Below are 16,683 nucleotides of genomic sequence, written 5' to 3'. Positions count from 1 at the left end.
CACATCAGGACCACTGATGGAAAGGGATCAGTGGCCCAAATGGTGTCATTTTTAAAGCAAAACCTTTCACCCTTCACACACACACACACACACACACACAAACACACACACACACATGCGCGCACACACACACACACACACACACAGAAGTACTCAATCTCACACATATAAATACACAATAACAGGCTGTAGGCCTCCTGTGTGAGGTTGTTTCTAAGTGTAATGTGACAGATGAAAACATCAGACGTGTTAGTGTGTTTGTATGTGTCTGCACCTATGTGTGATATTGAGCTTTTATGTGTGCATTGTGTGTGTTTGAGTATGTATGTATGTGTCAGTGTGTGTACATACTGTGTGTGTGTGTGTGTGCGTGTTTGTGTGTGTTTGTTTGTGTGCGTGCGTGCGTGCGTGTGTGTGTGCGTGCGTGTGTGCGTGTTTGTGTGTTTGTTTGTGTGTGTTTGTTTGTGTGTGCGTGTTTGCGTGCGTGCGTGCGTGCGTGCGTGCGTGCGTGTGTGTTTTGTGTGTGTGCGTGCGTGTGTGTGTGCGTGCGTGTGTGTGTGTGTGTGCGTGTGTGCGTGTGTGTGCGCGTGCTCCTCAGTTCATGTGAGAGCCACCTGGGCCCTTGAGGTCTGGGCAATGATTCCAGCTGTCAATAGCTGCCCAGAATGCCTTTCTGGACACAACAAAAGAGTGGCGCTGCGACTGAAGGACAACAATAGCCCACTTGTCAATCCCCAGATGAAAAGATAGCTGTGGAGGTCCTTTTCTCTGTCTTTGGCTGGGCTTTGGTTTAGAGGTTTTTTCTCAGAATTGCCCATACAAAGATGAGGAATCAAACTACTCTCTCTCTCCTCCATAGCACTCTCTCTCTCCTCCATATCTCTCTCTCACTCTCTCTCTCCTCCATATCTCTCACTCTCCCTCCCTCCCCTGTTTTTCTCTCCTTCCCTCCACCTTCTTCTCTTCCCCTCTATCTGTCACTCTCTTTATCACTCCTTTTCTTTCTCCATACAACTCTTTCCCTCTCTTCCCCTTGTGTCCCTCTCTCTCTCCTTCTCCTCCTCTCTCCATCTCTCCCCACTGAGAGAGATAGACTATTGGCTGAGGATGCTCCAGGTCTCTTCTTGTGGTTGTGTTTGCACATTGATCTTCTGTTTATGAGCTAAGGAGCTGTGGCATGGGTAAATTGTGTGTGTGTCTGTGTGTGTGTGTGTGTGTGTGTGTGTGTGTGTGTGTGTGTGTGTGTGTGTGTGTGTGTGTGTGTGTGTGTGTGTGTGTGTGTGTGTGTGTGCGTGTGTGTGTACAGTATGTGAGATGTGATATGGGGGGTGGTGAATTGTTGTTTGTATGTGTGTGTGCATGTAAGACTCGCAGGGGGTGTGCATTGATCACACTGTGAGACTTTTGCCAACATGATCAATTGTGTTTAAATGGTGCAATATGGAGATCATTTTGTTTCTCAGCTTACAGCAATTTGAATTGAATATGTATAAAATATGAAGTACATCGGATGCGTATAACACTGATTTGTCACTGCATTTGCTTGTCTGTTTGAGGCTCCCAGAAGTAATCAAATGGATGAAAACCTGAGACAGTATCAATAAATATCTCAAGAACCTGAGACGGCAGGTCACCATGCATGTAGACACACAGTATGAATGGCCTAGGAAGTCTTCTCCAGCGTCTCAGTATTACATCACTGTTTCAAGGCCATACCAGCGGCCTTCATTAGCGATGTGGTGAGGATGGTGTGTGTGTGTGTGTGTGTGTGTGTGTGTGTGTGTGTGTGTGTGTGTGTGGAGGGACTAGAGAGCTGGAGTACTTGAGAGTCCAACTCATTTCTCAGCCTGACAGTCTCTGATTCACAGAGCTGTGGAGAACTGGGGACAAGTCCCCGAGGCCTCCGTTAGCATATGCAGAACCTACGCTTGACTAGCAGGAGTGTGTGTGTGTGTGTGTGCGTGTGTCCTTGTCCTTGTGGGTACGAGTCCCAAACACCATTCAGGGCCTCTCTGAGCATGTGCACAACCCACGGTTGCCAAGCAGGAGTGTGTGTGTGTGTGTGTGTGTGTGTGTGTGTGTGTGTGTGTGTGTGTGTGTGTGTGTGTGTGTGTGTGTGTGTGTGTGTATGAAATAACGTGGAGAAGTGGAACCCCTTTAAACGGCGGCTTTATCTGTGCGGTAATAAAGGGCCCATGAAATTGATTTAATGCGGCGTCTCCTCTCTCCTCTCTCCTGGGTGAGTCAGCAGCGCGGTTCCAAAAAACACTAAACAATGAAGCGCCCAGATCTATTAATTAACCCACCTAATCCTGCCCTGCTAATCTCTCTCAAGAACTTTGCTCTGCCGCCAAACTTCTCCAGGCTGGCAGGGCCACCAGGGGGCTGTGTGTGTGTGCGTGTGTGTGTATGTGTGTGCGTGTGCGTGTGCGTGTGCGTGTGCGTGTGTGTGTGTGTGTGTGTGTGCGTGCGTGCGTGTGTGTGTGTGTGTGACAGTGAGGGAGAGATGCCAGACTTATGTTCTGATGTGGCGCTGATGTGGCTCTGATCTGGCCCTGGTTTCCTTTCCAGAGTGTTCAGCTGTCTGGGCTGGCGGTCTGTCAAGAGCCACTCAAGGGTGATTGCCATTAGCATAGTGTCAGCATGGCGTTCACGCCGACTTCTGTTTTGGGAGTGTGTGTGTGTGTGTGTGCGTGTTTTGGAGCTTGTTAAAGATGCTGATGGTAAAATGCTGGTCTTCTGCCTAGATCTGAGTAGATCTCCATTACTTCGACCACAGACTGAAGCCTGCTGCACTATGTCTATGTGTGTGTATGTGTGTGTGTGTGTATGTGTGTGTATGTGTAGGTGTGTGTATACGTCTGTGTATGTATGTGTATACAGTATGTGTGTGTGAACGTTTTTCTCATCCACCTCCTTTCCACACCTCTCCTTTTTATCACACTCTGTTTCCATGACGAGTCGTTGGGGCGGCGCTGCGTGCAGGAAGCATGTTTAGGTAAACAGGTGAAACTCAGGTACCCCTTTCCAGTCATCTAGGACAGGGGTTCCCAAACTTTTCCTTGACAAGGCCCCCCAAATACCACTAGGTTCTGGCCAAGGACCCCTTGATGTGTTATTAAACCCATCGACAATACTACGGTAAATTTAAAAATACATTAAGCTAATCCTAATTATTATTTTAGCCACAAGCACTTTGTGATGGAGCATACAGTGTGTAAAATTACATTTGGGGCTTTCTGCTATATGAGAGCTATCACTGTACTATTATTCCCAGTCATTATCATGGAAAATAATGTTCAGATATGCGACAAATTATTATAATGGCATTGTATAACAACCCTCATAGTAATGGGTATATTTAAAAATGTTCAAATGTATTTATTTGTTGCCCCGGCCCCCACTTTGAAAACCACTGATCTAGGAGACGCCCGCAGCTTCTTTGTTCTATCACAACAAAGAGGAACTCCTGGTTTCTGGTTAGGGCTTCAGGAAGGAGGGGGGTGCTAAAATCAGGGTTCCCACGGGTCATGGAATTTCTGAAATATCATGGAATTTTGGAAAGTCTGTTCCAGACATGGAAAGTCAGGGAATTTTATCATTTTGGGGGCAAAGTCATGGAATATCAGGGAATTTTGAATTCAGAATTGGTGTATATCTGATTATTAGCTTTACTGCTTGCTTGAGTAGTTGTGGTTAGCCCAACTTTGTTCATTCAATACCCATTTATTCATCTCTCACTCTAAAAACAGTAAAAAATTCTTGAATGCTACACGACTGTTCTGAAATCTTGTACCCTTCATTATAAAGTAGGTCATGGAAATTGAGGTTTTTTGTCAGGGAAAGTCAGGGAAAATTCATGGAATTTTACATCACTTAGAGTGGGAACCCTGTAAAATGTATTATGTGTGTTCTTTTTGTGTGCTACTTGGTTAGTATTTATGGCTGTATTACTGCCTTAAAGGGGTGGTTCAGGATTTTGGACATAAGACCTCATTTCCAAGTAAGCAAGTGTGATATTTATCAGTGGAGACCGTTTTCAACACGTTTCATCCAGTCCTTCTAATTGCAGAGTTCGCAGGTGCTAGGCTAGCGCAAGTCAACGGTATGTGCTAGCCTGCCACTAAAAACAGTCTTACCCACTCCACAGTACACCCGAGGCAAATAAATTATAACGCCAGACTATCGATGTAAATGTCTGTATTGATACTGTTATTTCTAACGTTATTCTATCCTTGCATTTCAACGATCGCATTAGATTTTGAGGGACTAGTTTCTTACCACGACGGAATTATACTTGCTCCGGTTAGTAGTACTGCGCCGAAAAGTAAACAGTAAAGCGCACTCCAATGGGGATACTTAGTAGTAGCCTTGGTAATATCAGTCCGCTGCTGAGATGCAAAATGACTACTACCAACTTCAGGGACCAAAGTATAACTATTGCAACGCGATGCGAGGGTAGTTGTATTTCTTACACTATTCTATCAACACAGACATTTACATCGATTGTCTGGAATTTGCCTCGGGTGTACTTTGGAGTGGGTAAGACTGTCTTTAGTGGCAGGCTAGCACATACCGTTGACTTGCGCTAGCCTAGCACCTGCGAACTCTGCAATTACAAGGACTGGATGAAACGTGTTGAAAACGGTCTCCACTGATAAATATCACACTTGCTTACTTGGAAATGAGGTCTTATGTCCAAAATCCTGAACCACCCCTTTAATTACCCACTTGGAAATTAAAATGCTGACGCAGACTAGTAAGTATATCTCACTGAAATCTCAGAGAGTCACTGCAGCTTAGTCAGTTCAGTACTGTATTCTACCTTTAAAACTCTTCAAATACTCCCTGTGTTCGGCACATAATGTGTGTACTGGGTAATCCCAGCGATGTCAGAGAAAGATTGAGCATTAGAAGGGCTCTGGGAGGGTGGTTTGGGGTGGCAAGTGGATATCTTCATTAAAGGATAGCTCCACATGAGATTATTGGCCAGTATTTATAGTGTTATTTTAATTGCACATGGACTGGCTGAGAGGCCATCCTGAGCTTGACTGGCGGCCATAATTATACAGCGTTTCTGTGTGTGTGTGTGTGTGTGTGTGCGTGTGTCTGTGTCTGTGTTTCTCTATGTTTGTGTGCGTGTGCGTGTGTCTGTGTCTGTGTTTGTCTATGTTTGTGTGTGTGTGTGTCTGTGATTCACAGAGCGTGTGTGTGTGTGTGTGTGTGTGTGTGTGTGTGTGTGTGTGTGTGTGTGTGTGTGTGTGTGTGTGTGTGTGTGTGCTTGTCTGTCTGTAATCTGTATATGTGTGTGTCTGTGTGTGTGTGTGTGTGTATGTCTGCCCTCTGATGGCTCTCTGTCAGCCAGTCAGTGCATTAGGGAGCCAGCGCAGTAATTATGTTGAAAATGCCATAATAGAGCATTAGACGCCAAGCACTGATGGATTTCTTTAATTGAACAGACGAAGATACTGATTGCACCTGATTAGGGGGTTTGGCCTACTAAAATCATAAAATTCCATAAATCCATTACAAAGTTTGATTTGATTTTGTTTGTAGGTCTAATGAAATTGGAGATTGTTTCGTCGTGGATTTCTGCAGAGTGTTAGTTTCCACTTCAAATGACTTGGTAGCCCGTCACAAAAGGAAATGGAAAAGTTTGTGTCATTTTCATGTCAATAAGTCCCAATAAGACCCTGTTGGGTAAAGTGTGTGCCTCAGTAGGTTGCGAAAGGTCAAGGAAAAGTTTTGAAATGTTGAGACAAGAGAGTGTTTAAGAGAGAAAGTGTGTGTGTGTGTGTGTGTGATGTTGAGATGTGTCTGTCTCATCAGCCCCTCATCTGTGGCTGCTGTCTGGAGTAGCGGTCTATAGACACCGGAGTGCGGAGTTATTAGCAGAAAAGCATAGCATTCAAGCTGGCTAAAATCATCTATACAAAATATGTTAAATTCAAATTGGTTGGGGGATTTTCCACAATGGCCGATGGACAACCAAGCAAGATACCATTTTCAACAGCAATTCACAATTGGCTGGGCCCCACAACACTCGCCACAGGCTGTCCCCAGGATCTGTGTATTAAGTGTGTCTGAACTCATGAGAAAGTGTGTGTGTGTGAGCAGTAGTAATAGTTGCTGTGATGATAGATCATTTACTTCTAACTGAGCGTAAATGTTCCATCGTTATTTTTCCAGTCGTTATTTACCTGCAAACCTGGCCGTGGATTATGGAGCTTGGGACGGATCTGGTGTCGCTGTGGCGCAAATCCACCACTGTCCGGATCCATTCCAAGAGCTGAGTCCATTTGGCGCGGCCGTAAGCAGATCACATTGCATGTCTGCTTGTGTTGTGTAAACACTCGCTCTTGTTCCCGCTAATCGGTGTTGTTAATTTGATCCAAGAGCCGTTGATTAAGTCCGCCCGCTTCTTGAGAAAAGCAGCCATGTTTTCAGCTCACAGCAGTGGTCTTGTGAAATTTCACCGCCGACACCCTGCCTTCACCGTGCCTGAACTGACGCTCTCAGCACATTTTATGGAATGGATGCAATTTTTAATTCAAGAAAGGCTGGCTCCTCCAAAGTGAAAGTTTTTCGCGAGTTGTTTACAGAGAAAATCACAGTGTTTTTGGGGGGGGGGGGGGGGGGGTTCTCTCCAGTACAAAATGAGGCTCTTGGAGCGCTTCAGTGGGAGAGAGCCTAATTGTAAGTCACGCCGCAGTGCTTTCTCAGTGTGCTGATTCCAGCGTGAGGCATCGCATCAGCTTCTGGGAGAGATGCAGATGATGCTGGGGCTTTTTTGGAGGGTGTTTTTTTTGGATGAAATCTAATTATTTCATTCGCTTAAATGATTGCGCCAGCACCCTGTCACTTTATCAGCAGTGGCACCAGCTCATCCTCTGGCTCAGCCCAGCGTGTGTGTGTGTGTGTGTGTGTGTGTGTGTGTGTTGGAGAGAGAGTAAGAGAGTGTGAAAGGGAGAAAGTGTTTGTGTGTGTGTGTAAAACCGATGAAGAAAGATATAGAGTGTGTGCGCGTGTGTGTGTGTGTGTGTGAGTGTGTGTGTGTGTGTGTGAGATACGTGTTTAAGAGAAAGAGATAGAGTGTGTTATGTGTGTGTGTGTGAGAGAGAGAGAGTAAGTGAGCTGTGATAATTGAGGTAGTGGAAGCACAGCTTGATGATGATGAAGATCCCCCCCCCCCTCCCCCCAACTCCATCTCACATAAACAGGTCAGCATATGCAGTGTGTGCTTCTTAATGAGGACGACAGTGCGAGATAACACTGTGACATTTGCGTAAATGGGACAGGCACACACTCACTCACACACACTAACACTCCGACGTTGACCGGTAATGAAGTCCCAGTGGAGGCCACTAAGAACAGTCATGACGTGACCCGCACGTGTGTGTGTGTGTATGTGTGCTGTGCTTGGGTGTGTGTGTGTGTGTGTGTGTGTGTGTGTGTGTGTGTGTGTGTGTGTGGTCGCTCTGCAGGTTTCCCAGCGACGACGTACGGTCCGGTGGCGACGGCGGCTGCGGTAGCGGCAGCGGCGGCGCGAGGCTCAGGTAGGCGTGAGGCCCACGGAAGAGGCGGCTACATAGCGGCGTACGCACACTGCGCAGGGCCAGGTAACACGGTCTGACGCCCGGAAGCTCGGACGCTGATGCTCCATTTGTGTGGCTACCGCTCCGCTCTGCTCGCCTCTTCTTCCTCCTCCTCCTCCTCTTCGTCATCCTCATCCTCGTCATCATCATTATCAGCCTCTTCTTCTGATCTGTTCTAATCTGATGTGCCGCTGTCACAACAAGCCTGCAGCTTACGCTAACACTAAATCACACACACACACATGCACACACACACACACACACACACACACACACACACACACACACACACACATATGCACACATATGCACACGCACACGCACACACAAACACGCACATATGCTCACATCCGCACACACAGATATGCACACACGCACACACACACACATGCTCACACACACACACACACACACACACACACACACACACACACACACATATGCACACTCACACACACACACTGTGAGGGACCGAGGCGGCCACCCCATATCTAGGGAGGGGCGCCACTGGATTAGGAGGTGTTGAGGGAAGGAGGTGCCAGGAGACTGCAGTAACATACAAAAATATATGATTTATTTTCCCAAAATACACAGGCAGATCCAGGAAGCACAATTAGAGTCCAAACATGAAATCCGGAGATCTTCAGTAGACAAACAAACATGTACATGTACCATGCCATTAAACTAGGCACCAGGAACCTACCCTTTCTAGGCTCCCTGTCCAAGCAAGGCGACCTTGCAAAGTTGGACCTACTTTCCCCTCGCCTCACAGAAAGCAAGAGTTAATTTCACATTAAACAAACAAACATTCTCTGGCTCTTTCATGTGTCCTCCTGTTTTTGGTTTAGTGCTTAGGCTCATACAGTACAGACAGACAAAACACACAGTACGACAGCGTACACAGCACAAGACATCTACACAGAGGACAGAATAAAATGCAAATGGATAAAATACTGTCTGGAGCCCTATAGTTAAATACATTACTTACACAATAAAACAAAATAAAAAAAGATATAAATAAAACAAAGCAGTAGTGTTAGTGCCTTAAAACCGACTCTGAGGAGGACGTAACCAAGTACTGTGCAGATCAGATACTCTGGGATGATGGGTGTTGAGGGGTCTTACTGTCTGGGGATATGTAGTGTTGGTGAATCGTGAGGTTCTGGCTGTGATGCTTTTAAACCTGTTCCCTGAAGGAAGAGGGGTGAATAGGGCATTGGCAGGATGGGAGGGGTCGCTGACTATTTTCCCTCCCATTTTAAGCAGTCAGGTGTTATATATATCCTTGATGTCAGGGAGGTCCTGCCTTATGATTTTTGACGCTGTCCTGACAACCCTATTTAGCGCCCTCTTGTCGTCGGCTGAGCAGTCACCAAACCAGACTGTGACAGAGAATGTGAGAACACTTTATCACAGCTCTGTAGAAGTCCCTCATCCCAGCCTTAGACACCTTGAATTTCCTCAGTTGGCGAAGGAAGAATAGACGCTGGTGAGCCTTCTTCACAATGTGTTTAACATTAAGGTCCCATTTGAGGTTGGAGGAGATGGTGGTACCCAGAAACTTGAAACTGTTCACCAACTCTACGGCTTGGTCAGTGATGATCAGAAGCGAAAGCCTGTTTTTATTTTTACGAAAGTCTACTACCATTTCCTTAGTTTTGGAGATTTTGAGACTTAAGTTATTTACAGTACACTATTCTCCAAGTAAGGATACCTCTGCTCTGTAGGCGGTTTCATTATCACAGTCAATCAGGCCTACTATTGTGGTGTCATCTGACGGTCTGTACCAATATACCCACACTTTTAAAATCCCAAACAATACAAAAGACACACACAAGACAAACACATACAGTACACAGCAATAAAATGACACCCTTCAAACAAATAAGTAAAAGGTGTGTGCAGGTGAACGTGTGGTCGCAAAGTCTGTATTGCACACAGCAGTGTTGATTGTTCACCCACATTAGTAACTCTCATATCTCCCTGACTTCCCCATGGACCTGCACCATCTCATGGTAACTACAGTAGCACACTCTGGACCTGCACCATCTCATGGTAACTAGCACACTCTGGACCTGCACCATCTCATGGTAACTAGCACACTCTGGACCTGCACCATCTCATGGTAACTAGCACACTCTGGCGCTTCCCAGCATTCACTGATTTCTGACATCTCAGGCTAAAGGCCACACACACACACACACACACACACACACACACACACATACAGGCCACACTGTTACGCTTTCATTTGTAAACGGCGTTTTAAAGCTAATACGATATCCATGCAGAAACACGTTCGGAATTCCAGAACGTTCTCTAGTCTGCACCACTGAAAGGAGCGAATCACGTGACCATTTGCACTTATCACATGACCAGTCACGCAGTAAAATGCAGAAATTGAACTGCACTACAGATGCAGTTACTGTAAATTCTGCAGATGGTACCAAAGACAGCGAGGCCAGTGAAGCTTGTATTTTGTTCTCCATGTTGTATTTACCGCTGGCAGGCTAGTAGTGGAAGTTGAATCAAAGTCCTTTTAGGCAAGTCCCTCCACTCGCCGGCCATATTGTTGTTTGGCGCAAGTTTTTTGGGCACTTATCAGGCATCTATTTCGGCAGAAATGTACGTGCACAAGGCTTCACGACACCAGCCTTGCTCCAGAGGTGAGATCACAACACATGATTGGCACGATGTATTCACAACACACCACATGATTGGCACAATGTATTCACATGTCAACTTTTTTGCCGCGGAAGGGACTGGATATGTTTAGACAACTGCCATATTGGCGTTACAAACTAACCCCATGCATTTCTATGGAGGACTTTTTTTGAGTGCTGTGTCTCCTCATTAGAAAGTCTCTGGTTGAAGTGAGTCATTGAGAGTGGACAGACATCAGACTGACAAGATGTGTTGGTTGGTTGGAGGTGAGGTCCTCATTAGAAAGTCTCTGGTTGAAGTGAGTCATTGAGAGTGGACAGACATCAGACTGACAAGGTCCAGTCAGGTAGGGAACGTGGGTTTCTACATCATCGCTTTTAGATGTTTGCAGATTTCGCTGTCCACATTAAAACGCAAAGTCAGAGATGGGCAGACAGCATTTTTAAATAGTTCTGTTTCAGGAGCTTGAAAACGTCAGAGTCGTGTAGATGAGTGGCACAAACGTAAAAAAGGTGTTTCGGCTTTAAACAACAAAGGAATAGTGTGGATGTAGCCTCAGAGAGCACGTGACAGAAATCCTTGAGGCCCACGGGGACTAATCAGATGGGGGGGTCGGTAGATAGGGTTGTAGGTAGGGATACTGTACGTTGGTTGGTCGGAGGAGGTAGGGTTCTAGGTAAGGATGTGTTGGTGGATGGGTGGTAGGGTTGTAGGTAGGGATGAGTTGGTTGGTCGGATCTAAGGTTGTACAGTAGGTAGGGATATGTTGGTTGGTTGGAGGTAGGGTTGTAGGTAGGGATGTGTTGGTTGGTTGGAGGTGGGGTTGTAGGTAGGGATGTGTTGGTTGGTTGGAGGTAGGGTTGTAGGTAGGGATGTCTTCAGTCGTTTTGGATAGAAGCATCAGTTAAATTAATCAGTGTTCATTTAAATGTAGTAGGATGGGGAGGCCTGTTGTGGCTGCAGTAGCAGCTCTGCCAGGGCGTCTCTGCAGGGGAGCAGCGATGCCAATTCCTGCTGGACACTCCATTGCCTGTGAGCACAGTCATCTCGCTTTTGGTCACTTTGGTTTGCCCAAAGTGAAACCAAAAGTTAAAGAAGGCGGTTAAACACCTAGCCAGACCTGCTCAAAGCTGAACTTCAAAACACAAAAGTACTGATAACTTGATCAGCTCTATTAATAGGGTCTAATTGCTTATTGATTCTTGGCTGAGGTCATCCTGTGGTTGCATAGACATATACACTAGATGTCGCCTTGACTACTGCTGTTCATTGGAACGAATGCGTCAATCGAGACGCCATCTTGCTTCAGTGATCCACTCCTCTATAATGCATTAGCGTCAATCTGGGCAAAGATCTAGCGAAAATAAAATCACCATAAATCGTCAAAATCTCAAGCAATTATCTAGTTTTTTGGGTTGTTCCAACTGACAGGCATGTATTTATGGTTGAGTCTAGAGAAAACTAAGCTTAAGACGATAATAAAGATACATTTTACCCGTCTAGCCCCATAGACTCCCATTCATTCTGCACTAGCTAGCGGCGGCCCCTAGAGGAACAATGAGTAAACTGCAACCAGGTTCGATACAATGAAAGTAAACAGGCTCTTCTAGACAGGCTCTGGTTGAGGCCACATACCCCTCGTCTCGTTTACTCATGTAAGTTGTAATCTCACCAGAAGTTGCTGTAGATCTGTAGAACATTTACCTCTGCTACTACATAGGCTACGCCAGTCGTTACTTTTATAATCATGGGTCAGTGCCATGGGCAAACGAGATGTAGCTGAATTCATAAATGACAAAGCCATGAGAAAGGTGATTTTCTTACGTTTCAACAACAAAGAAGCCGATCTGCCATCATTGTGAGAAGTTCCCAAATTTGTCGCTAATCGCTAAAAAGGTTTTCTATCGCTGGGGATGGCCAAACGTCGCTAAATAGGTAACGCTGACAATACAGGAGAACTAGTTAAGCGCTTCAGATCCCTGTACAAAGATGGCGGCGGTGTTGACGCATGCTGAGAAGCAGAAGGCGACATCTAGTGTATATATCTATGCTGTGGTTGTAGCTGGCATGTTGTAGCTGGCATGTTGCAGCGGTGAAGAGAGTTGTGTGAATCTGCTGAGCTGGCTGCTACACAGACCTTGCCGTGTGCAGACAGTTTGTCTATGTGTAGAACAGTAATAAGGAGTTTTTATTTATTTTGTCAGTAATGAAATAGTCAGAAAAAGTTTGGTGTTTTGCGTGTTTGTATGCTATGTGTGTGTGTGTGTGTGTGTGTGTGTGTGTGTGTGTGTGTGTGTGTGTGTACTTGCATGACGTCGGTCCACTGGTGGTGTTGTCAGTGGAGAGACAAGGGTAAGTGAAAGGCGCTTCCCCATCAGCTGTGCCTGTGTGTGCGTGTGTTTTTGTGTGTGTGTGTGTTTGTGTGCCTTTGTGTGTGCCTGTGTGTGCGTGTGTTTTTGTGTGTATGATATGCTTGCGTGAGGTCTCTTCATACTGTCATTTGCCGGCAGGCAAGGGTAAGTGAAAGTCGCTTCTCTCTGTCACTGTGCAACTGCTCTCTGGCCTCGTGTGTGTGTGTGTGTGTGTGTGTGTGTGTGTGTGTGTGTGTGTGTGTGTGCACGTGTGTGTGCTCCTGGCTCCTTCTCTCTCCGAACACTAGCGGACAGCCATGCCGTGCTGCTGATGTCCCGTACCCTCTGACAGCGAGGTCATTACAGCGACTTGTCTCTCCGAGCACCAGTCTGCAGCCCTGTGTGTGTGTGTGTGTGTGTGTGTGTGTGTGTGTGTGTGTGTGTGTGTGTGTGTGTGTGTGTGTGTAGCACTTCTACTGTGAGGCCAAGGAAGGGAAAAAGGGGCTCCCCAGTACCCCAAAGCCCCTTGTGCTGTTCCAGTCTGAAGGCGCTGTGTGTGTGTGTGTGTGTGCTGTGTGTGTGTGTTTACATTGACATTTACATTAATTCATTTAGTAGACACTTTTACCCAAAGCTCCTGGTTTACGGCAGTGGCCTTGGGATATGTTCATCCTGGTTTGACCGCAGTCGCATTTTAATGAGTGTTTTAATCATTGTGTGGGTTTCTTTGTTGTTTTGTTTATTTGTTTTGCTGTACACAGTAAACAAATCCCCATATAATTGCTTTTGTGATATGGTTAATCCTCTTCGCAGCAAAGTCCTGTATTTGTCTTCGAACGTGCAAATATGAGTTTGCACATTTTTATGAAGTGTGTGTCCCTGGTGCAGCCCTAGCCGTGGGTGTGAGAACGTAATGCTGCTCGACTCTGCCACTGAGCCGTTTGATGAGGGCGAGACAGGAGGGGGGAAATGGGTCACCCATCCTTACACACACACACACACACACAGACACACACACAGACACACACCCACACACACACACACACACACACACACACACACACACACACACTAACACACACACACACACCCGTCCTCACCACATTGCTAATGAAGCCCGCTGGTGTGGCCTTGTAACAGTGCTGTAATACTTGGCTGAGAGGCTTGAAAAGTCTGTTCTGATCGGAGTGAAATCTGCTTTCTCTTTAGGAATACGCACACACACACATGCACACACACACGTACACACATGCACACACACACACACACACACACACACACACACACACACACAGAGGGGTTACAGAGATTGACACACCGTGGACATGCCTAAGAGGTTTTCAGGATTCGGTAAGAGAGGTTCAGGCCCTTTCTCTGTCCTCTCTCACTCACTCTCCCTCTCTCTCTCTTTCTCCCACTCTCTCCTCTCTCTTTCTCCCACTCTCTCCTCTCTCTCTCTCTCTCCCACACTTTCTCTCTCTCTTACTCTCTCTCTCTCCCACTCTCTCACTTTCTCTCTCTATCTCTCTTTCTCTCTCTCTAAGTGCCTGGGGCTATAGACGCTGTCAGCCTCCTCCTCCACAAACAGAACAGAAAGCTACCTGTCGGTTTGTGACGTCTCTTGTCTTTGTCTTCTCCTCATCTCTGCCACTGCCGCTCCGTTGTCCTAAATGAGCTCTTCAGGAAGTGTTGGCGCTTCTGTGTACAGTCCACTTTATTTTTATAATGCCGCCGATAAATCTCCCTCTTCTCGCTCCAGCACGCAAACACAGGTCTGAAGTCTACACCTCTCTCTCTCTCTCTCTCTCTCTCTCTCTCTCTCTCTCTCTCTCTCTCTCTCTCTCTCTCTCTCTCTCTCTCTCTCCCTCTCTCCCTGCCCCCCTCTCTCTCCCCTCTCTCTCTCTTTCTCTCTCTCTCTCTCTCTCCCTCTCTCTCTCTCTCTCTTTGTCTCTCTCTCTCTCTATCTCTATGTCTCATGTCTTTCTCTTGCATTCAGTCTTTATCGTTATATCTTTTTACTCTTCCTCCACTCCCACGTGTTTGACCTAATGGACATGAGGACAGACAGCCCTCCCCGATGTTGAATGCCAGTTAGCGATGAGGCCTTGGGCCCTATTATGACAGTCTAAAGCGCATGGTCACTGGCGAATAGTTTAATCAAATTTCGGAATTTGTCCAGTCCATACTGGGTGTGGGATAGTTATGAAACGTCGCACGACGTGGTGGGCCTTATCTTTCTTAATCAGTCATGGGTGTGTTTTGGGCGTAACATCATTTAAACCACTGGGAATGACATCTGTCATTCCCTTTAATAGCACGGAACACAACTTCAAACTGTGCATCGGTATTTTGACAGTCAGTGGCGCATTTGAAGGAATCTGCTTGCACACGAGACCGTATGGAACAGTTATTCCGCTAAACCATGCTTTACTAAAACCTAGCATAGTATAGCCTTCACGCATTTGCAGTCGTCTATTATTTGAACTCATTGGCAAAGTGCAACTAGCTTCACCATGGTGTCAGTCAACGACAAAACAGTTCTACACAGTTAGTTACTTTCACTATTGACTGACAATCGGTCATTACCAATTTGCAAATGATTGTGAATAACTACTCATTGTGACATGTATTTCGTAATATCTTTATTCTAATTATGTTTCCCATTGTAATCGTGTAATTTGTAATGTATTGCATGGATGTGCGCTGGTGCACATTCATGGATAATAGAAGGATGTTGCGTTTTGCACCCACCCATATCACTGTTGATAATGCTCTCTTAAAATAACATATAAACAACTCGCCATGGACTTCTGACCAGGTTTCTTTTGGTCAGTGGCGTAATGCGTTTTAGGTAGTGTACTATAACGATTTTTAGCGACAACGCGCCAGACCACTCGCTAAGTTGTCCATTGTCACACCTCCTGGCACATTGTTTAAAAATGAGACGTGCAAAATACGAAAATAAACTTTGCGCCGGGTGAAAAAACGAGTTTTCCGTCATGCGCCAGGGTGGAAAATAGGGGCCCTAGTAGCAGAAAAACCTGCTGCCCACTGCCCTTTAGCGCTCTCTGAACGCACAATCGGCGAATATGTCCTGAAGGTTACGGCGAATATGTCCTGAAGGTTACCGTCGCTGGCTGCTCTGTTACCGTTCTCACAAATAAGCACTTTCTACTGCCAGCTCTCCTCTAATGGCCAATCAATGCAGCGTTTAAACCTGCTGTCCTGCGAGGCCTTGGTGTGGGAAATCTTCCTCAGCGCTAGCACGCACCACACGCACGGCAGTGTAATATTATGCAAGTGGCTGTTGGGCTAATTAGCTCAGGGAGCGGGGCACATTGTTTCCTGAAGTGTCAGCTGAATAGTCTTAGGAGGCAGGCAGGCGGGTAGGCGGGTAAAGCAGGGACTTGAAGTGTCCTGCGGTAGTGGATGCACTTAAAGCACACACACACGTACACACACACACATACACACACACACACATACATACACACACACAAACACACATACAGAGCCCTCAATCTGAAGAAAACGAGACTTCAGGAGAGTAGTAATCACTCGAATGCTGGAGTGGTTTTACAGTAATACGCACTGGCTGGGGAAGCTAAAAATCGGCGTTTGATTGACTCTGTAACCATGCTCTGTCTGCATAATTACTATAAGGCTGAATAGAACCGAACCTAACCAAACAAGCAGTTATCAGTATCGGAAGTGATCAGTGGTTCGAGTTTTGAAATCAAAATGTTTTTTTCATAATTAGTTAATTATTAGCTGATGTATTGTAAATGCTTCACTACCATTTGTTACTCTAAAGTGTTAATGTCCCTGTCCCTCCCCTGAGAGAGACCCGTCCACTTGGCGGTCTCACTCCCTCTGTGTGTCATCTTTCTCCGTTTTGTCTAAACAAGCTGTGTGACCTTAAGTAGCTTCCCCACCGCAGCCCGGGATTGGCTGGCCTCTGTTGGTGGTGTTTTAACATTAAAATCCTCCAGTTGGGTCTCACATGGCAATGTGGGTGTGTGTGTGCATGTGTGTGTGTGTGTGTGTGTGTGTGTGTGTGTGTGTGGTCCAGT

At 46.1% G+C, this 16,683-nt stretch overlaps 1 protein-coding gene across 11 annotated transcripts in view; it reads left to right on the top strand.

Annotated features, from left to right (window-relative positions):
* LOC143111641 (RNA-binding protein Musashi homolog 2) overlaps positions 1-16,683 on the top strand; it is a 295,188-nt gene that overhangs the window by 249,713 nt on the left and 28,792 nt on the right. For 7 of the 11 annotated variants that reach the window (XM_076273899.1, XM_076273892.1, XM_076273891.1 and 4 more), the window contains one exon: positions 7,485-7,619. The exons of 1 other annotated variant lie outside the window; for it this stretch is intronic. In XM_076273899.1, the coding sequence (XP_076130014.1) occupies positions 7,485-7,619 (135 nt within the window). The remainder of the gene's footprint in view (positions 1-7,484; positions 7,620-16,683) is intronic. 3 more of the 11 variants (XM_076273898.1, XM_076273897.1, XM_076273896.1) reach the window with 1 other exon arrangement.

The sequence above is a fragment of the Alosa pseudoharengus genome, unplaced genomic scaffold (assembly GCF_046254945.1).
Source record: "Alosa pseudoharengus isolate Yale_2024_CS ecotype anadromous, Long Island Sound unplaced genomic scaffold, YU_APseudo_1.1 YU_APseudo_1.1_scf_8, whole genome shotgun sequence".
NCBI classification, from domain to species: Eukaryota; Metazoa; Chordata; class Actinopteri; order Clupeiformes; family Clupeidae; genus Alosa; species Alosa pseudoharengus.
Note: the sequence above shows the minus strand (reverse complement) of the source record. Positions and strands in the feature narration are given on the sequence as shown.